At 43.6% G+C, this 22,309-nt stretch overlaps 1 protein-coding gene across 1 annotated transcript in view; it reads right to left on the bottom strand.

The window, feature by feature from the left end:
- The window catches only part of FOXO6 (forkhead box O6), a 129,539-nt gene extending 109,969 nt beyond the window's left edge, over positions 1-19,570 (bottom strand). The window contains exon 1 of the mRNA XM_068269290.1: positions 17,655-19,570. Within this exon, the coding sequence (XP_068125391.1) occupies positions 17,655-17,966 (312 nt within the window). The 5' untranslated portion in view covers positions 17,967-19,570. The remainder of the gene's footprint in view (positions 1-17,654) is intronic.
- Between the last annotated feature and the right edge of the window lie 2,739 nt (positions 19,571-22,309).

The following is a 22,309-nucleotide window of genomic DNA, read 5'->3' as shown; positions in this document are numbered from 1 at the left end:
AGCTTTTTACGTATTATGATGGGTATTTCTATACACCCATCTGTCATTTAAAGGCGCTACTGTCACTAATTCTCTCTGGCTAGGATCTGCCTCTGAAAAGCTGGTTAAGAAATATTAAGCAGCATTAAATCCCTGCAAGACTGATCTACTTATGAGTGTCAAACTCCGGTGCACTTAGTCACCCTACCGAGGGAACAGGAAGAAAGAAAAACCCTTGCACAAAATGTGACATCTGAATTACTAAGCCATTGGTCTAAATAAACCTCACAAACTATGGATTGATCTGCAAGATAATTACAAACAATGCTGATTGCGTAAGCAGTTACTACAAAATCAAATACTAACATTCCCAACAGAACACATTCAGAAAACACTAGACTGATCTGGTATAAGAACACTTAGGATATATGCAGCAGTCACATCACATGACACTGATCGGTCATGCCAATCAATTTCACAGTCGGTGGTTGATTGTTCTGAAGCACATATACATACATGTACAATAACTCTTCTAACCATTGTTTTGTTCAAAGTTATGTTCACGTACATTCCAGCTTACATTAATTAGTCGTTTGACTTTCACATATAGATTTTGCAACATCTGCAGACTTTACAAGTTTGTTTATCGGTCCTTTCCGATTGGTCTGCAAGAAAATTCATTTTTGTACAACAGACAATCCAATCATTTTGATTGAATTAATCATACAGTATATCAGGATGACATACCCTAACAGCTGGTGCTACCTAGACAATGAAATTGCATCACTCTTATGAAGCCAGTGATAGAACGCTTGGTCAAACTAGTAATCTAGCTGCTCACACACCAGCACTGATAGCAAGTGTGACTAAACTAGACAGAAAACTTAACAACACTCAGCTTGCCACATCGCTGGGACCGTTTTGCTCTTCATACGTGGGTTTTCTTCAGGCAATCCAGTTTCCACTATACCCCCTCCCCCAACACAGAAAAGTTAACTATAACTAATTTCCACCCAAATTAGCCTGCTTAACGGGATACTTAAGTCAAATAAAAAAAAGAGTTTTACTCACCTGGGGCTTCCCTCAGCCCCCTGCAGCTGTCTGGTGCCCTCGCAGCATCGCTCCGATCCTCCCGTCCCCGCCGGCAGCTGCTTCCGGTTTCGGCGACAGTCGCTGACAGGCTGGGAACGCGAGTAATTCTTCACGTTCCCAGCCACAATAGCACCCTCTATGCTGTTATTGCGGCAAGAAGGCCGCAATTACAGTATAGAGGGTGCTATTGTGGCTGGGAACGTGAAAAATTACTCGCGTTCCCAGCCTGTCGGCGGCTGTCACCGAAACCGGAAGGAGCCGCTAGCGGGGACAGGAGCGATGCTGCGAGGGCACCGGACAGCTGCAGGGGGCTGAGGGAAGCCCCAGGTGAGTAAAACTCATTTTTTTTTATTTGACTTAAGTATCCCTTTAAGACTAGGACAGGAACATTATACTGTGCCTATGGTAGCTATTAGATTGTGAGCCTCTCGTAGAGACAGTTAGTGACAAGACTATATACTGCTGAGGAAGATGTCAGTGCTATATAAATAAATAATAATAATATTGCCCATCTCATTAAATACTGTACATTCTCTAGATGAATGGTCAATTAGTCAATTCACCTAAAGAATTAAAATAGATACCGAAATTCTTTTTTTTTTTTTTTTGGTGGGGTCACATGATTCCTGTCATCTTATAAGTGCTTCATAAGTTGATTGACTGGTTTTTGCATTCACTTACTCATCCCTGTAACTTGCAATATAGGGCCATCTGCATGATTATTAGACTGTGCCTGACATGGTTACACCCACAAAAATCATCTGGCACTGCTCATACTACACACAAAGGAACTATGTATACGGCCATTGGTATTTATATAGCCTTTCAAATGCACTAGGCATAGACAAATGGCATTTCATTTGCTGTTGATATAGCCTTTAGATAGCATTTGATCATAGCAACTAACTGAATTCAGTTCAGAAAGCAGTCATAAAAGCACTTCAAACATATGGAGAATAGGCAGGGTTTAGGAAAAGTGAACACAAGTTAAGTAGGTCAAATGCAACTACAACAGGGGTTTAGTTTGCCCCATATGATTCCTTGGTCTAACTAGTCATCTAGCTGCTCGCACAACAGCACTGCTAGCAAGTGTGGCTAAACGAGACAAAAAAAACTCTAACAACATTCAACCTGCCACATCACTGGAACCGTTTTGCACACCATATGTGGGTTTTCTCCATGCAGCCAAGTTTCCTCTTAACCCCCCCCCCCCCCCCCAACACTGAAAAGTGAACTAATTTCCCCCAAAATTAGCCTTAGACTGTGACAGGGACTTCATACTGTGCCTCTGTTAGTTATTTGAATGTGACCCTTTTGTAGGGACAGTTAATGACAAGACTGTATACTCTGTATTTTGCTGTGGACGACGTCAGTGCTATATAGATAAGTAATGATAATATTGCACAGCTAATGAAATACATTCTCTAGAACAAGGTCAATTACTCAATGCACCTAAAGAATTACAATAGATACCGAAATGCTTTTTTTTTTTTTGGTGGGGTCACATGATTCCTGTGCCTCATAAGTTGATTGACCGGATTTGCATTCACTTACTCATCCCTGTAACTCGCAATATAGGGCCATCTGCATGGTTATTAGACTGTAGCTAACATGTATACACCCTCAAAAATCATCTAGCACTGCTCATACTACACACAAAGGAATTGTGCATATCGCCATTGGTGTTTAAATCGTCATTGGTGTTTAAATAGCCTTTCAGCTGCACTAGGCATAGGCAATAGGCATTATATTTGATGCTGAGATAGCCTTTCGATAGCATTTGGGTCACAGCAACTGAATTCAGTTTAGAGAGCAGTCATAAAAGCACTTCAAACAAATGGAGAATATGCAGGGTTTAGGAGAATTGAACACGAGCTAAGTATGTCAAATGCAACTACAACAAAACACGCTGAATCCAGCGCAGGAGAGTTGGGCACAGCCGGTGCCACCATAGGCCGTAATAGGAATTACGGCTATAGCAGCACACAGGGAGTAACTTCAGCTCCATCAGAAGATGGAGCTGAAGTTACTTTAAAAACACAATAGTTCGGCTTCCAGCAATTGCTGGAAGCTGAATTATTTCATTCCCCACCATCCATGGTGGCCTGGAGAGGGGAATAGTATTTAACACGGCCGGGACTTGTGCAGCAGCAGGATCAGCCATATACCGGCTGGATCCTGCGCCCAAGTCTTCCTGTGCCGATATCTCTCGTACGCACTACAACACGGGTTTAGGTTGCTCTATATGAGTCCTTTCTATATTCAGAATTTGGGACTGTTTTATCAAGACTGGTGCAAAGAAAGCTGGAGCAATAGTCCAAAATATATTATCCAATGTCAGCAGTTTAAAAACAACTGACCCGAACAAGGCTACCTAGGGTAAGCGCAGAGGTATGTTCATGCTGGATCCACATACCTCTGTGTATTATCCATTCCTCTTCTCATTCCCTCTAATACCAGTAATCTTTACTTACAAAATGTGACTTTTGGCTAAAGTCAAATTTTCAAACAGAAGAGGGGGAGTGAATGGGGTGGGGAAGAGGAAGGAATGGGAGGGTAATAGAGGAGAAAAGCCTGCCTCTTCCGGTCTGAAAATTTGACTACAGCCAAAAGGGAAATTTTTCAAATAGTTATTACAGAGACCAGGGGAAAGAGAAGTGGAATAGGCAGCATACTGAGTGTCCAGCATGAACATACCTCTATGCTTACCTTAGGTAGCAAACACCTACAAACAAGGATTCCTTCCTTTCTTCCTTCCCTTTTCCCCCTCTCTCCTTTCTTGTTTGTTCCTCCCCCTTCATCCCCTTGTACACTTTAAATTACTATCTGCGGGGGTCCTTTGTACCTCTGGCCCCCTGATCCTCTCCTGTTTTACTTTCTCTGTTCTTGTCCTCTTTTGGCTGTAGCTTTTTTGGTGTTGGCCAATTTATATACTGAGGGTTTTTTTTTATTATACCCCTACAGTTGCTATAGTGTCATATGAGCCGGTCACTCTCCACCTCCTATGTGTATGCAGATTGGTCTACTGAGAAGTACGGATATCCGCGTCCGCGGATACGACATACCTTATAACTTTTGGGATGTCGTTGTCTATTGATGCGGATTTCCGTATTTGTGGACCTATGTGTCCACTATTTATGATTATATAATTTTTTGATTTAATGTCCTTCCCTATTTTCTGCCGTCTACGTCTATGTAGGGAAGGTTATGGATATTTGTCATTATTATTTTTCGTTTTTACTTTTCATTGTTTAACGTATTTTGTGTGTGTTTTTTCACACATGCCTCCATGCTGGATGCGGCTGCGCTGGTCTGGCTTGCCTTGTACCTCCCTCCCCAATGGGCGGCCACTCCTCTGACGCCCTCTGGTTGGCGTCGCTGGGCGCTTCCGGTCTGGCCGTTGGTGAAGCGCATATGCGCTCCGGATGTTCGCCGCCCGAACGCCCACATGGTGCTTGGTGGGCGTGCGGTGATGACGGGGCTGGGGGGCGGGCGGGCGGAGCTGCGCAGCCGCGCTCAGTATTTATGGACGCCATTATGGCATCCATATACACACTACCGCTGTCCGCCTTTGAAAAAGCCGCTAGTTGCGGCGAAACATGTCAGGCTTCTCCTGACAGCGCTCCTCCTTTTCCACACCATTTGGAGACCTGTACAGACCACATTGGATGATGCATGTTCGGTAACATATGGCACTCGTGGCTCATACATCTTGGAGTCTGCAGCTGCATTGTCGTTTGGATCTCTTGATGAAAGGATTGGTAACTATATGGCACCCACGTCCATTATACTAAGATTGTACATATACCCTGCGATTGGGGGACTTCTTGTTTCACCTGCTTCATGGACCCTCCTATTTATGTGTGATCTATCTACAAACAGCTTATGCCCTGCGATTGGGGGACTTTCCATGTATGTGTAGTGCATACCATCAGTTTGCTTTGTTTTGCTACCAGCCTGCCTGACCATATGCTTATGGATGTTGCTATCCTTGCTGCTCTCATGCTTAGAAGAGCCATCAGCTTTATTCACCTGCACTCACGTGCTATTCATTGGAATCTTGCATGGCTGCTATGAACTCCATCATCTGATCACCTTTACAATAACATCACCTGCCACCATATGCCATTCATTGCTCTCTGCTGGCTGCTATGAACTTCACTATATGTGTGCCACCATAATAACAGATATATACATTCAACAGTGATATCACCTACAAATCATCCTTTTTGCTCAGAATACAGGATTCCTTGATTTTGACATGTTGGGGACTGCAGCCCCTTTTGGTGTTGGAAATTTTGTGGGGAGAGTTACTATGGTTTTTAGTGGGGGATTTTAGGGTCTTATGAGCTTCTGTTTTTGTACAATTTTTTCTAATATATGAGATTGTTATCAATAAAGCATTGTCTGTCTTTTCCATGCACCCAAGAGCCAATCCTCATTCATTTTTAGTTTGTTATACAAACAAGGATTCTGACTGGTTGCTCTAAAGAACTGTTTCATTTTTCTTCTGTTTTCCTAGTATCTTTCTTACCAGGCACTCTGTATTTAAGATTTGTCTAAAGTGCTTCAGAAATGTAGATCAGATAAAAAAAATTAACTTCCTGTGAACACAAGCCCTGCTGCTGACCAATGGCCATACATGGAGGCATCAGATCTTCTGAAACTACAGTGCCCCTGTTTTTCTCCCAGCACTGATGTCAGTGTTCAGTACATGCCATGTGATCTCCATGTGTCTACGTAACACACGGTAATAGGAAGCGCTGGATTATTTCTACACAGGTCTATTTTTTCAGCAATGATGAATGCAAGTTTGGAGAAAACCTGTTTCCATAACTGATTTCTCCCGTACCACATATGGTCTAAATATAGCATAATTTACTGTGTTGAACAATATCTGTCAAAGTATGGCCAACTGCATATGTATCCATTGTAAGAAAGAATGAAATAAACGTCTGTAAATAAGTACATAGTAACATTCTTAAATTATAACTCAGAAATGTGCTGGAATAATAAAAGCCCCAAAACACCAGCTTCCAGATGCACATGGTCCTACAAAACTGGAAATTTATAGAAAAATGCAGGAGTGCAAACCAAACTACTAACTTCTTGGCAACCACAATGTTTGCGCTTTTGCAGTCCAACTGATAGTAATTTGCATTACAGCACATGTTTCCACTGCAGGCTCAGCCATATTCTGCTAAGGGCGGGTTTCCAGTGGCGTGCACCTGTTTCCAAATCAGACGCGGCACCCGTGGTGATGGAAGTTTGCATCCGAAATCCTATAGCCATGCCATTGTCCTGCATGCATACTATTTTTTGGAAAAGCAGTGCTTTTCTGCATCAGAAATCTCGTCAGAAAACTGCCACAATTTGGGACTAGTGGAAACGGGCCCTTAGCGTACAAGCAACATTCCCTGTAGCTACTTAGAAATGCCCTTGATAGTAAAGTGCCAATACATTTTGCCAAAGCCCAAACACTGTGGTTGCCAAAAAGTTGGTAGTATAGTTTGCACACCTGCTTTTTCCTATAAATTTCCAATTTAGTAGGACCATGTGCACCTGGAAGCAAGGTATGCCAAAAATACACAAAATTGCTTTGTGATATGATGATACCAAACTGGGCAGCAAGGTGTCATAGTGGTTAGCTTTATCTCCGTGCAGTGCTGGGACCCGATTTAAATCCCAGCCAAATCTCTATCTGCATGGAGTTTGTACGTTCACCCCGTGTCTGCATGGGTTTCCTTTGAACACTCTGGTTTCCTCCCACATCCCAAAAACAAACAGATAATTTAATTGGCTTCCCCCTAAATGGGCCTTAGACTACAATATATAGATAGACATATGACTATGGTAGGATTAGATTGTGAGCCCCTCTGATGGACAGTTAGAGGACAAGACAATATACTGTAGAGCGCTGCAGAAGATATTGGTGATATATAAATACTAAATAATAACAAATAATAATAGTAGCCTTTGGTCAAAAGGTAAATTACTACACTACAGGATTGACAGATTTAAAGCAATACAGACCTTCCTCTCTCAGTACACAACTGACACACCTATTACTTCTGTGTCAGATACTTGCCCTTCTCTCTCCTTATAGCTGGTTAATGTAACATCTAAACCTTCACACGTAACCATATGCTTTGCTGTGATCCCTACTGTGCCTGTGTCTAATTATTGAGTTTGGATCTAGTCATATGGTCAGGGGCCATTTGTACTGCTCAAAAACTTAAAGTTTCAAGGTTTTGAAAGGATAGCTGGAAGCTGGAGTGTCTTATTTGAAGAGGGGAGGGTGGCTACCAGACAAAGCCAACATCCTATGGTGCCAATTATGTATGGTAGTGAAGCCAGCTTCACTACCATACATACACCTTGCAATTGTAAGGCCCATTTTTACCATTGCTGTGTTGCAATCAATAATGGGCACAAGTAGCTATGCAAAACTGGCCTGAATTTATTAAATTTAGGTGGCAAGAGTTTGCAACATTGATCTGCTCTGCACTATACCATAGCAAGAGCTGCTTGTGTGCACACACCTGGTGATTGTGTAGCTGATGTTGTGTGCAGACCCCCAATGCTTGTGTGGATGCTGTAGTGTGCACACACATATGTGTCTGCTGTTGTGCGCACACACCTGGTGCTTGTGTAGCTGCTGTTGCGAACACTCAACTGTGTGTTGTGTGGCTGCTGTGGTGCACGCACACCTGGTGCTTGTGTGGCTGCTTTTGTGTACGCACACCTGTGTGTTGTGTGGCTACTGCTGTGCATGCACATCTGGTGCTTGTGCGGCTGGTGTTATGCACACACCCTGTGCTTTTGTGGATGTTGTGTGCTCACACAAGGTGGTTGCTGTTGTACACACACATCTGGCGTTTGTGCAGCTGCTGTTGTTTGCCCATCCTCGGTGGTTGTGTGATTGCTGTGTGCTCACATTCAATGGTTATGTGGTTGCTGTTGTGCCCACACACCTGATGGTTGTGTGGCTGCTGTTGTTGTGCACTACACCTTGTGCTTGTGTGGCTGCTGTTGTGCACACATCTGGTGGCTGTGTGACTGCAGATGTGTGCACACACCTAGTGGTTGTGTGGCTACTGTTGTGTGCACACACTCAGTGCTTGTATGGCTGCTGTTGTGCACACACTGGGTGAGTGCTGTTATGTGCATACCCACAGCCCAAGTTCTTCCTCTATCATTGCTGCAGTGGCTGGGCCTCAGAACCTAATGTTATTGCTGGACTATATGCCAGGCCTATGTTGTGCCAGCACAAGTCTTGTCTCCTTGTACACTCTTTTGCAGGAGTGGTGGTGCAGGAAAGAAACCTAAGCGAGAACGTTATTTGCATAGAGTTTAGATGTTCTCTCCAAGTTTGTAGGAATTCCACCATGCACTCCACTGTTCTATCACATCCTGAAACACACTCATGAGTTCCCCCCAAATTGCACTTATAGACTAGAGCACAGACATTAGACTATGACAATAGTGGACATTACATTGTGGGCTCCTCTGAGGACAGTCAGTGGCATAACTATAATTTCTATAAAGTGCTTCAAAAGATGTCAGTGCTATAATAATAATAATAATAATAATAATACTGTGTATACATATTCTGTTTACAGTCAACCACACTGGCCAGACAGATGGCATCAGGAGGTAGCCCTCTGTGAATAATGGAAACAGCAGTTCCTACCCAGGGACTGCCATTTACCTTTCAGCACTAGTCCTTTGGGGCAAAATAATTTTGTTAATTTACTCTTTAAAGAGAACTGGTTAATGCTGAATATCTGAACATGTATACATCTGACCATATTTAAAGGGTAATATATAAAAATAATTTACATTTTACCTGCTGATAGCTTCTTCAGCATTGTGCAGTGTAGGTTTTTTTAGCTCTATGTACAATCTATGGACACCCTATGTGCATATTAGGACGCATCATGTGACACACTAAGCACTTGTCCATCATAGGATACTGCATATGTGCACAAAATAGACCTGTTTAAAGGGAACCTGAAGTGAGAGGGATATGGAGACTGACATTTCTTTTTCAATATTAAACAATACAAATTTCCTGACTGCACTGCTGATCCTCTGCCTGTAATACTTTTAGCCATAGACCCTGAACATGCATGCAGCAGATCAGACGTTTTTGATAAAAATCTGACAAGATTAGCTGCGTGCTTGTTCCTGATGTGATTCGGACACTACTGCAGCCAAAGAGATCAGTAGGGCTGCCAGGTAGCTGGTATTGTTTAAAAGGAAATAAACATGGCAGCCTACATATTCCCTTTCGCTTTAGGTTCCGTTTAAATGAAGCCAGAGAGAATCTTCCAACATGTGACAGCTCCGCTGGCTAATATACTATCATCACTAAGTCATTGTTTCACAGTGGTACACATTGAAATTGGCTTTGCAAAAAAAAGGAAACAAAAGTGGCTCACTTTATAAACAGGGTATCATAGCAAGTACACCTAAACTACCAGTAGGCCATTTAAAAAGCTTCTCTCAAAGTATGAAAAATGTAGCAATTTATTCTACTTATTTATTTTATGAATTGTTATTTAGTTGTGCAGTTTGTTGCTTTCATTTTCAAACCATGCTATTCCATCCACTCGAAATGGCCACTGTGATGCTGAAGAGCTTAAGTGCACTACTATCTACCACGAGTATCCTTTCCAGCCACCAACGTCCCCGTATGCTACACGTGCTACAATGTAACACACAATCCTTTGGCTAATAGTAGCAGATGAGATTCCGGAAACATGCCTACAGTTACATGAATGGGAAACTAAGATAATTTGTTGCAATAGGTGCAGCTGCATGGAAGTATATCTCTACTACTTTCTCTATAATTTGTTACATATTGTATGCAACAGAATCAGAAAACATTCCCTGAAAATGCAATGGGGGGTATGGCAATGCTCATGAATAGAACTGGACATAATCGCAGGCTCACAGAAGATGAAGAGGAAAGAGCTGAAGCTGTAGCCTTTTGTGACCAGATTCCTTGTTTCTCCTCTTTATTGTATTTATTTGCACAAAGAAAAGAAGAGAAGCTGAAGCATTTCCTCTGCACCCGTTTTCCTTGATAACAGTGTTTTGACCAATACAGTCTGGACTAGAGGCACAGGAATATATACGCCTGGATCCCACATCCCTGCCAACAATCTATGTCTGGAGTTCCAAGCACATTAAATACTGTACTCTTCCCTCAGAGCCTCTAACAAGAGCCAAATTCTTGTGCGGTCCTATAAGGCAAACCAGCAACTGGCCTGCCAACGGTAACACTAATAGATAAAGAGGGACTGTCACTGGCTTCGATAAGCACTAGAAATAGATGTGTATCACCGCATCCATTAATATCAAAAGGAGCATTCAGAGATAGAGAATGCAGATATACAGTATGTCATTGTAATATATTATTGTGTGTAAGATACAATAAATAGATATACCAATAGTTTATTTTTTATTCCCCCTTTTCCATTCCCATTTTGGATATGTTTGCATTATTCACTTGATGCAGGGATATGTAGCACTGTCTCAACATTTATATCCATAAATTAGAGCTGTGGTGGAGAATTTCTTTTATCATTTGTATATATTATCACATTAAATGACCATGCCTAAACCTACATGTGCCTTTGCATACATTTCTGAAATGACGTGTGCGAGTTGCATGAGCTTTGGCCATTGTCTAAGGCTGAGTTCACATTGCACCAGATGCACAATGGTGTGCTGCAGTGTATTGCTCAGGATAGGCTGCGGTATCCTGCCTTGTTCACATATGTACCATTGTGCATTCGGTCCACTCACCTTACCATTCATCCAGTTCACCTGCCACTGTCACATTTGGTTCCACTACCACTGCTCAGCATACAGAGAGGATCACTGGCAGAAGATTTATGGGGCTTGCCATTGGATTGCAACAGACCAATGGGAATTCTTCCTGCACCAGGGTAGATTCTCACTGATCCACCACTCAGTGAAATAATAAAAATCCTCCCTGGGGAGAGGATTTCCATTGATCTGTTGCAATCCAATGGGGAGCCCCATAATGCTTCTGCCAGGGCTCCGATATGTATATTTTTGCTTCGCCCATGCAGTGGACCCAAGCAGCAGTGTCAGCAGGGCCGGTGGAACTGAACGTGGCAGAAAACAGGTGAGTAAACAGGTGAAATGTATGTGGTGACCAGTCTAGTGAGAACACTGTTCATTCACAAAAGCTACCATTAATTCTGTCGCCATCTACTTTTTTCACCATCCTTATCCGCAAATATTGCTAACCGCATAATCTTGCATTCCACTCACTGGGACAGAATGAGCAGATCCATTAGGAACTGACTGATGTGAATGGATCCCACTGCTTTGCATAGGATTCGCATTTCTGTGGATCCATTCCGATAAGTGGAAGGTTTTTTGGGTTTTTTTTTGCCAGAGAGAACCCAGCCTAAAAACGTATTCTGCTGAAAACAATAATTTTTGACTATTTTGGATGACAGTATAGGAATGATCACTGTGCATGCTTCAGTTCTCAGCAATTGGCTAATCAGCCTGTTCCATTCTTTAGAGAGGGGAGGGAGGGAGGAAAAAGAAGGTGTGGGTATTCAATATGAGTTACTAGAATAATAACATTTAGCAGTCATCAACAGTGACATTAGGGGACAACTGTACATCCACTAGTTTTTCACCCAATGAACACTATCATTTTGGCCATCAAACATCTAGAGTTTGTATGTATATGTTTTTATACTAATTCTATGGTTATACCTATTTATTTATTTATTGTATTTATAAAGCGCCAACATATTACGCAGCGCTGGACATTAGTTTAGGTTACAGACAATCTTTAGGGGTGACATACAGCAAAATGAAAATACCTGAATACAAGAAAGACCAGATCACGCAGCACAGTATTAGTACAAGGTAATGCTTAGTCACTGGAGGGGAGCATGGAGATAAGGCAAGTTAGGTTCACTCAAATGCATAGCATGGGTTCACAGTAATGGAGGTGCATGATCAGGTAGGACGCAAAAGGAGGAGGACCCTGCCCAAAGGCTTACAATCTAGAGGGAGAGGTAAGGACACGAAAGGTAGGGGACCAGAGTTAAGCTTTGGGTTTAGAGCACTTGTGAGGGGTAGTAGGCCAGAGTGAAAAGGTGAGTTTTGAGGGCCTTCTTGAAGATGTTAAAGGAGGGGGCTGCCCTAATGGGTGGAGGTAGGGAGTTCCATAGTGTTGGAGCAGCTCTTGAGAAGTCCTGGAGGCGTGCATGGGACTGGGTGATGCGGGGGGTGGTTAGGCGAAGTTCATTGGAAGAGCAGAGTGAGCGGCTAGGTGTGTACCTCTGAGTAAGATCGGAAATGTAGGTTGGACAGGTTTTGTGGACAGATTTGTAGGTCAGACACAGTATCTTGAATCTGATTCTGGACTGGATAGAAAGCCAGTGGAGGGATTCAAGGAGGGGATTCGCAGTGGTGGAGCGATGGGAGCAGTGGATAATTCTGGCTGCCGCATTCATGATGGACTGCAGTAGGGCTGTTCGGGTCATAGGGAGACCAGACAGAAGGGCAATGCAGTAGTCAAGGCGGGAAATTATGAGGGCATGGATGAGGAGTTTGGTGGTGGCAGAGGTCAGGAAAGGGCGAATCTTACAGATGTTACGAAGGTGGAAGTTGCAGGACTTTGTGAGGTTTTGGATGTGGGGAGTGAAGGAGAGTGCGGAGTCCAGGGTGACACCCAGACAACGGGCTTGAGAGGTAGGGCGAATGGTAGTGTGGTTAACAGTGACATGCACATCTGGGAGGTTCATGGATGGACGGGGTGGGAAGATCATAAATTCCGTTTTGTCTAGATTTAGTTTCAGTAACCTAGCAGACATCCAGGAGGAGATGGCTGATAGACAAGAGGAGACCTTGTCCATGGTAGTGGTGGATATGTCAGGGGTGTGGAGGTAGATCTGGGTGTCATCTGCATACAGATGATAGTTAAAACCCATGGAGGAGATAACCTTGCCAATGGAGGATGTGTATAGGGTGAACTGTAGGGGGCCAAGGACTGAGCCTTGGGAGACTCCCACCGAGAGGTGGTTGGAGGTGGACAAGGACTCATTGAAGGCGGTTGTGAAGGAGCGATTGGAGGGGTAGGATGAAAGCCAGGTCAGGGCGAGATCGTGAATGCCCATGGACTGGAGGAGTAGGGGATGATCTACTGTGTCAAAAGCTGCTGAAAGGTCAAGGAGGAGGAGAATGGAGTATTTACCTTCAGCTTTAGCTACGGCAAGATCATTGACCCCTTTGTTGAGAGCAGTTTCGGTTGAGTGGGCAGGTTGAAATCCAGATTGCAGTGGGTCTAGCAGTGAGTTGGCATTGAGGTACTGGGTCAGGCGTTTGTGAACCAGACACTCAAGGAGTTTTGAGGCAAAGGGGAGGAGGGAGATAGGGCGGTAGTTGGAGGGTAGCGAGGGGTCAAGGGAGGGTTTCTTGAGCAGGGGTAGTACAATGGCCTGCTTAAAGTCTGAGGGGAAGGTGCCTGTGGATAGGGAGAGGTTGAACAGGGTAGTGAGGACTGGGGCCAATTCCGTGAAGTGAGGCTGGAGTAAATCAGACGGGATGGGGTCAAGGGGGGAAGTCTGCAGTAGGTGGTTGACTTCCTCGGTGGTAGTAGGAGTAAAGGATGTGAGGGGAGGATAGGGTGGAGGAGGAGCTGGTTGGGAGGGGATGGGAGGTGAAGATTGGAGATTGGATATTTCCTGATGGATGGAGACAATTTTGTTAGTGAAGTGGGTGGCTAAATCTGTGGCAGAGAGGGAGGAAATGAAGGGTGGGGGGGGGGGGGGGGGGTGTTTAAGCAGAGAGTTGAAAGTGGCAAAAAGACGCCGGGGGTTGGAAGCTTGTGCTCCGATGAGCTTGGTAAAGTATTCCTGCTTCGCATGAGCAAGGGCAGTGTGGAACTGCAACAGGTTAGTCTTGTACTGTACATGGTACTGTACCTATGACCAGAAATGTGATTTGAACTAGAAACAGTGTAGCAAGACCGTGTTTTCCCAAGAAAAAAAGGCCTGTCCATCGAATGTATACTAGGCATGACTCAGAGACAGAAATAAGAGCGGAGGAGTGGGTAGACAGCTCCTGGCACCCCATATCACAATGTGAGAAAGCACACTAGTTTAGATGAAGGGTTCTTCCATCAAATGCATTTTACCATAAATGGTCAGCAGAGAATTGTGTACAGTGGCCATGCACTGAGATTGTAACCTAGTCTACTCAAGCACAGCTGAAGGCATAGGTATCCATGCTTTGTCCATGACTAGTCTTAAAGGGAAGGTCCAAGCTCCCAAACAAAACAAAATCCACTTACCTGGGGCTTCAGCCCCTGGCAGCCATCCTGTGCCCACACCGCAGCTCCGGTGGCTCCCGGTCTTCTCCGCTGCAGAAGTCAACTTCTCCAGGTCGGGATCCGGGTCGGCTTCTTCTGCGCTCCACGGCACGGGTCACGTGATCCGGCTGACATCATCAGGATTGTACTGCACAGGCGCAGAACCACTGCGCCTGCGCAGTACAATCCTGATGACCTCGGCTGGACCACGTGACCCGCGCCGCGGAGTGTACAAGAAGCCGACCCGGAACACGACCTTGCAGAGGTCGGGTTCTGTAGCAGAGAAGACCGGGAGCCACCGGTGCTGCGACGAGGGCACAGGGTGGCTGCCAGAGGCTGGAAGAAACCCCAGGTAAGTGGATTTTGTTTTTTTTGGGAGCCTAGATGTAACCTTAAAGGTGCCCATACATGGTACAATTTTTCATTTTTTTGATTAGATAATTTAGTTTGATTATTCCGTTAGGTCGAATATAAAGATTTTTCCAACATGTCTGATCGGATTTTTGTAGAAAAAAACGGGATAATCGTTCGTTTTTCTTGATTGAAAAAAAAAGATTATTTTCAACCTTCATTCAATTCGTTTGTTTTGGTTGAAAAAATGGGAAAATCGAACGTTTTTATTGTACCTTGTATGGGTGCCATTAAGGTGACCATGCAATTTAGGAAAAATGAACAATACTCTGGTTCAAATAATGATCAAAGAGTAGCAACCTAACTCACTGTTATAACTGAGCTTGCAATAAAGATTATATTTTACTGAGTCCAGTTGCTATCCATTTAGCACACTGTATAAAGCAATGCACAACTTACATTTTGTGCTATGCCTTATCCTTTTTTTTCAGTTTGATTCCATGAAATCAATTGTAAGTTAATTATCAAACTCACTGAACCTGTTTTACATCACTGCTATGGGTGAGACCACCTTTAATTATGAGTATAGCTGCCCCAATCAGTTCTCTGAACTTGTCACTCAGCTAGGTACTGGAAATGTAGGGGAATGTAGGGTACTATGTTGTAACAGCACTGAAATGTAGTTATAATAATGCAGGCAACAGAAATTCAAGTCAACTTTTGTCCATTAATATATAAGAATTACTTCTCCAATTATGAATAATGTATGGCATTGGGGCAAATTTAATAAGATGCAAATAACTTATCTATAGCTTCTATCAGAATAGAATGAGAAATGATTTATATCTATAGAGGATACTTTACTAAGACAATCATTTAAATAGTGAGGAAGGGTGGGGGGTCGGGGGGGGGGGGGGGGAGGGTAGGTCCCAACACAATCCAATCAGATGCTGGCTGTCATTTTCAAATTCACATTAGGAGAGCCAGACACATATGAATGGTTTCTATGGAAACAGACCCACTTTTCAAACCCTGTTGTTTGAAATATAAGCTTCAGTGTCCACAAACCTGTTAATTCATGTCTGTATGGTATCCAATGTATTGGTGGACTCAGTGGAGAGAATTCTCAGTAGGAAGTATAAATAGTACAGAACAGGAGTCAAGCCTGTATCTAGATTTGTGTACCTCAACCAAGTATTGCTGATATTATTGGGCTTTCTCTTGTGAGTCTATTTCCCTGCAGGAGGAATAAAGGTTGTATGGTAGATAAGTGCAATATCCCTCCCTACATTACTCTCAGTGGAACTGGCAGACTCATGTCTGTGGTTTACTAGTTTGGGAGTCACTGTAGACCACAGGTGCCTTACCCTTAAGTATCAAATACAGAAACTTCAACTGGGTACACTGAATGTGTCGCTGCTCCAAATTTCTAATGAATAAAATGTCAATACCAGTTAAACTTGCTTTAACTGGCTAATCCAAAGTAATGTTTTGAGAAAAGCTAAAATAAAAGGATGGTTTATAGACTCTGCCCACAGGCACAAGACTACGCTCATTACATTCCTAGCCACTTCTCAGTCACACTATCAATTCTACAACTATTTTATACAAAAAGATTATTATCCCAAAAACACTGATGTCTGTCTCCCAACACACAGGCAACAGTGTCAAAGAATATCAAAACTATGATTCAATTTAGTAGAAATATTCATGTGTATGGCACGTGATTGGTCACTTACTGCAACACAAAAAGATTTTGTTTGAAAATGGTCAAAACAAACCTACTTAGCCAATCATTTTCTTGGTGATGCTGGTCTGTTGCAAATACTATGTTACTAAAAATGTGATCTGCTTGATTCGACGTTGGATCTATCATATGGCAGCCATCTTATGTCTATGGGTTCTCTAATACATGAGCAAAGTATTGAAAAGTTCAATAGAAGCAATACATTGAAACATACAGTCAGAGACAAAAGTGGAGCAGTTGCCTAGAGCAACCAGTCATAAGCTTTGCCTGACTTTTCAGAGGAGACTTGACTAGTTTCTCTTGGCAACTGTGACACTCGTTTTGCACTTTTCTCCAAAAATGCATGATATATTGCAATGGTATAAATAATAATTTTTAATAATGGTAATCTTACTAAGGATGTACAGGTACACAGTACAGTGTAATTGGTTAGAGTCCCCAAAGTAACTATTATGCGCTGATGGGAACACCACATTTTTAATACTTGCTATTTGACACATCTCCTGATACAGAGGAGGTTGCATGCATCTCTCAGTAGACAATTAACACAAATACTGTACTTCCCATTTACTTTCCAAATAAGAGTGCAAGGCAAAAGCTTACACCATTTATCTTTACATTCAGTAACACCAGACTGTGGCTATAGTACGTTTCCCAAAAATAAGCATCCACAAATTCACATCTACCTGTCTCTGCCGAATACTTTGTCTGCCTGGGAAATTGTTGAGAAGGAATGCTAATTTTGGAGCATTTTACATTCCACTTACAACCCCAAAACACTAAGTTTAAAAATAAAGCTCTTTCATGGAATTAAGAATAAAAATGTGTATTCTCGATCTACTCTCCAACTGCAAATTGATTTACCACGCACACCTACTCTGTGCCAGTGATTCCCCTTATCACACATGCTGAAAGAAAGGCTTGCACTATTTGCAAGCATGTGTCAGTCATCCTTCATTGCCTGTCTGAGAGTCACATCATTCAATTAACCTTTCATCTACTCCAAGACGTCTTTAGCATTAGAACACTGGTTCAGAACTACAGAGCTACATGTTACAGCAATCTTCTGGTGTCACTGACCAACTTATAATGCCAATAGAGGGTTCTCACCTTCCACCCCGCAGAACTGTTACTATCGCCCTTGTCTTTGAAGTAAGGTACAAATCGGACCATCCAATCATAAATCTGGGATAAGGTCAGCCGTCGCTCGGGAGAACTCTCTATAGCCTTGGTGATGAGGTCAGCATAGGACAAGTTACCCCAGGCATTCCTGCGTGAACTCTTAGCTTTCCGCATCTGTCCTGGATCCAGGCCAGGAGGAGGCAAAGTCATATCCGTAGAGGGCTCAGGGAGTGGGGGCCAGGTGCAGGAACGGGGGCGTCCCTGAGGCTCCACATCTGACTCAGCTTCCAACTTCTCCATCACTGCTTCACAAAATGCTCCCTTTCTTTTTTCTTAGATAAACAAAAAAATGGACTTACATCCACATTTGCAAACAGGATTCCGGTAAGGAAAATGAAGAAAATGATGCTTGAAATAGGGGTAAAAATGAGTCAAGTACAAAGAAGCAACATCAGAAACAAAACCGCTAGAATGAATTTCCACTAGAACAGTTTTGTCGGAATACCTGAATAATGACAGATATTAGCATGAATATTATTTCGAGATGGTCTTCAAATCGGCAAATGCAACTGGTCAGAAGACAATGTTAACCGTTTTGGGAATATTCCCAAACAGAGATGAAATTGGAATGATATAGATGGCTGCTTTTGTGAGCATAAAAACGATCTTCTGGTATTTTAAAACATAAAACAGATCAGCCAAAGGATGATTGCAAAGAGATTCTCCCCAGAACTGACAATAAATGCTCAAGTATCAGAAAAGAACTTGAAAGTCAAAACCTGTATAGTCTGCCAAGAGGTTAGCTAATTCTGAGGAATCACAGGGAACTGTCAATGAAAAGGACAGACAGGGTGAGCAGACATCAAGATAAAGATGATATACTTCACATAAACTGTTCAAAGATTGCAATTTGGATGCAGTGATAAATCTGTATAGGCTATATAATGAGAAGAATGATATCAGCAGGTTGCAATAATGAGCTGCTATTGAGCAAAAGCAATGCTATTTATGATAGGCATAATGTTTCATTGGCTGTCCCAGGGTTAAATCTAAAGCCACATTTTTTGCCAAAAATGTAAATTCCAGATACGATCTATAATGAGATCTCTGTTCATTTAAAAGAAAGGGAGGTGTGTTTGAATTCAGTCCAAAGAGGTGTCTATTCTCAGTCTTTTGCAGCAACAGATGTTCTAAAGATGAAGGGGGAAACAAAATAAGAAAATCCTATTAAAATTCAAAGGGGAACAGTTCTTCCGACCCCAAAATTTGCTGGGTGGAGCTTGAAGGGGAGTAAGAAGTCCCCCACTTCAATTTACAAGTCAGCCTTTAATAAGAAAAGCATTGCTCTTCTCAGTTCTTCGCCACAGTTCTTGAAGCCAGGGTGGTTCCAGATGATATCTCAGTAATACTGGGTCTTGGTTGCCCTAGTCAGTTAATGCACAGCCCCCTTCTTCCAAATCCTCAGGCGTTCCCCCCTACTACAAGCTGGAGCCACACGTGGAGGGATGCTGCGGGTTTGGAAAAAGCTACAGAAAGACTCATTGTAGGTAAAGTCAGTGAGGAAATAATATGGTTCAGCTGATTCCCCAGATCCTGAGGTGGCTTCCACTGGCAAAGCACAGGGATGTGCAGGGGATCACTCAGTGAGTGAGGAGGGAGACTAGCAGTCTGGATATGAGAAGGAGGGGGGTTCACACCTGTTTGGCAGAGCTGGCAAAGAGGAGTCCTCTCTTCTCCCTCCTTGGGAGTCTCTGTCTTGCTCTCAGGGTCTTCCTCCTCCTGGGACAGAGCAGGATTACGCCATGTGTTGAGATCGGCTAGCTCTGCACTCTTCACCTTAAGCATTTAGAGAGGGAACGAGACAGAGAGAAATAAATAAATAAGATGAAGCCTTTGCCCCTCCTCTCCTGTCTCCTCCTCCTCCTGCTGCTTTCACATGAGAGACTGACTGACTGGGATTTGTACAAGCCAGAGAATTGTGCCTTATAGAATATTAGTGGGTGAGAAAATGACAGAAAATCCACATTTCACGTTTGGCCAGATGACATAAACGTGCTATCAATATTCAGGGCTTCTCCTATACTATTAGAGAAAGTACTGGTTGCAAGCAACGCTAAATACATGTAAATCCATCAATGAACAGCCACGAGTGTAAAGCATCAGTTTCTCCGTGCTTAAATACATTAATCTAAAGAGAAACACATTAATCTATATAGACACCTACATCATTCATGGGTGATAGCAGAGAACGTTCCAAGCACGACGTTCCACACTGGTTCACTGATAGCTGTACCGGGGTACAATTACTAACCAGCCATCTTCATATTAATATACACATTTCCATATATCTTATAATGGTCAAGCTACGTGCTGGGCTGCTTCAGTATCCAGTGCTGTATATCCCCTAAGTCCATGCTATGGCTTCTGCTGTTCGTTAGCTTGTAATCTTTTCCACAGTCACACATTGGGAAGTACTTTCGTGACATAGAGGAGAGCGGGCAGGGGCGGCAGTGTGTGTGTGTGAGAAGGAGATCACATTCCACACATACAGTCAGCCACACACCGCTCCGCTCTCCATAATGACACGCTCGCGCCGTGACAGCGCTCTTATCTGGAGAAGCCGGGGAGCACGCGCCATCCACCGCACACAGGACTGGCTTGGCTGTCGCGAGGGCGGGGTAGGAGGCGGGGCTCGACGTCTCAAACCCTTATCACTTGTCTGTACTGTAGCAGTTCTCTTCTCTGCTAGACTGACCCCCGGCCACGTGGGTGTGAAGACGCGCCGCGTCGCTTCACTAATTACATGAAAGAGCCCTACCAAACTATATACTAAAAAGCTAGAACATGTTGATGTCTGCTCCTGTAAAGATGAAGTAAATAAAAATATGTATGTCGTCCACATAATCAAGCCTGCCTAATGCTGGGCATACATGGTTAGATTATGCGCCGATATCGAGCCAGCGGCTCGATGCCAGCGCGGATCGATCCCCGCTCGTCCCCGCGGGCACTTCTTTATCTGCCTTTCGTTTCTACCATTGTCCGCCCGCGGGGATCGACCGCGGTATCGACCCGCCGTGGTGATCGGACAGGTTGAATATTATCAATCGAGCCATCAGCGGCTCAATTGATAATATAAAAGGAACCATGTATGCCCAGCATTATGCTAGGTACAGATTATTATTATTATTTAGTATTTATATAGTGCCGACATCTTAAGGCGCGTACACACGCCGGATTCCCGCAAACGACGGGTCATTAGACCCGCCCCCGGGGCCGCCGTTCTGCCGACAGTTTGCCTGTGTGTACAGTCTGTCGGCAGACTGATAAGGCTGGGTTGAACAGCTGCCCTGCGGGCGGGTGTGGCGACCGTCATTTGCGGGAATCCAGCGTGAGTACGCACCTTTATGCAGTGCTGTGCAGGGTATATATTGTCTTGTCACTTAAAGCTAATGTTAAAGTGGACCTGAACTCTTTCACAGGACAGAAGGAAAACGTAGAGAAATGCACCCTTTATGTATTTAGAGTTTAGCTTGTCTAATTTCCCCTCATCTGTGACTGATCACAAGTTGTAATTTGATCCCTCAGCTGTAACAGCTGACTGGCATGGCAGAGAGCTAATTGGTAAACACAGGATGGTTAAGCAGATCTTCAAACTAAATGAAAAATCTTGCAGCCTCCCTATAAAAGAAAGGTATAGTTACCTTTGAAGCCTTGTCCCACCAAGCCGTCTTGAAGACCCCACATCACCCGACTTCCGGTGCCTGGCCACGCCTCCACTCTCTCCACGCCCAGGCGTTTTTACATGTGTTTTAGAGCAGAGAGGAAGTTCTGAGTTCAGGAACGCTTTAAGCTGAAATAAAAAACCAAAAACAGACACTCTTCTATGTAGAAGGAAGACTCTGGGTCCTGTAGAGCTTTCCCTCCTCTCTCGGTACCTGCGTTCCAGCAATGTTACCGCAGTTTGAATACCCTGCTGTGGGAGGCTTCAGAAGTCTTCAGGAGCTCCTGAAGACAGGGGCTCTGTACTGCGCATGCTTGATCGCGAGAGAGCGCAGATTCACAGTATGGAGCCGCCAGTGTTCAAGAGTACTAGGGCTCCCGACGACTTCCATGGCAGAGAGCAGTATTCAACCAATCAGTCGGATACTGCTTATGGGGTGACAGCGCTGGAATGCAGGGACCAGGAGAGGAGCTGGAAAGCTCTATAGGACCCAGAGCCTTCCCTCTCCATAGGTGAGTATATGTTGTTTGTTTTTTTTACAGCTTAACATTCACTTTAAAGTGAAACTAAGATAAAGAAAAAATTATACATTGACCTGTCATCAGCATTTAATACTGTTGACGACACCTTACTCCTACAGATACTTTCATCTGTAGGAAAAAAAGGGCCTCGCTTTCTCCTGGTTATCTTCCTACCTCTCTGGAAGGTCCTTCATAGTCTCTTACTCAGATCACATGTCTTCTCACCCCTCCTCTTTTCCATCTACATGCACGGTGTTGGCAATTTCAATCAATCAATCAATCAATCATTAATGATACACAACTGTACCTCTCAGCACCAGACCTTAATTCCCTCCTCACACGTGTTCCTGACTGCTTGTCTGCTATATCCTCCTTCATATCCTCTTGCTTCTTAAAACTTA

The sequence above is a fragment of the Hyperolius riggenbachi genome, chromosome 2 (genome assembly GCF_040937935.1).
Source record: "Hyperolius riggenbachi isolate aHypRig1 chromosome 2, aHypRig1.pri, whole genome shotgun sequence".
In the NCBI taxonomy this organism is placed as follows: domain Eukaryota; kingdom Metazoa; phylum Chordata; class Amphibia; order Anura; family Hyperoliidae; genus Hyperolius; species Hyperolius riggenbachi.
The sequence above is the reverse complement of the archived record's forward strand: the minus strand, read 5'-3'. Positions and strand labels throughout refer to the sequence as shown.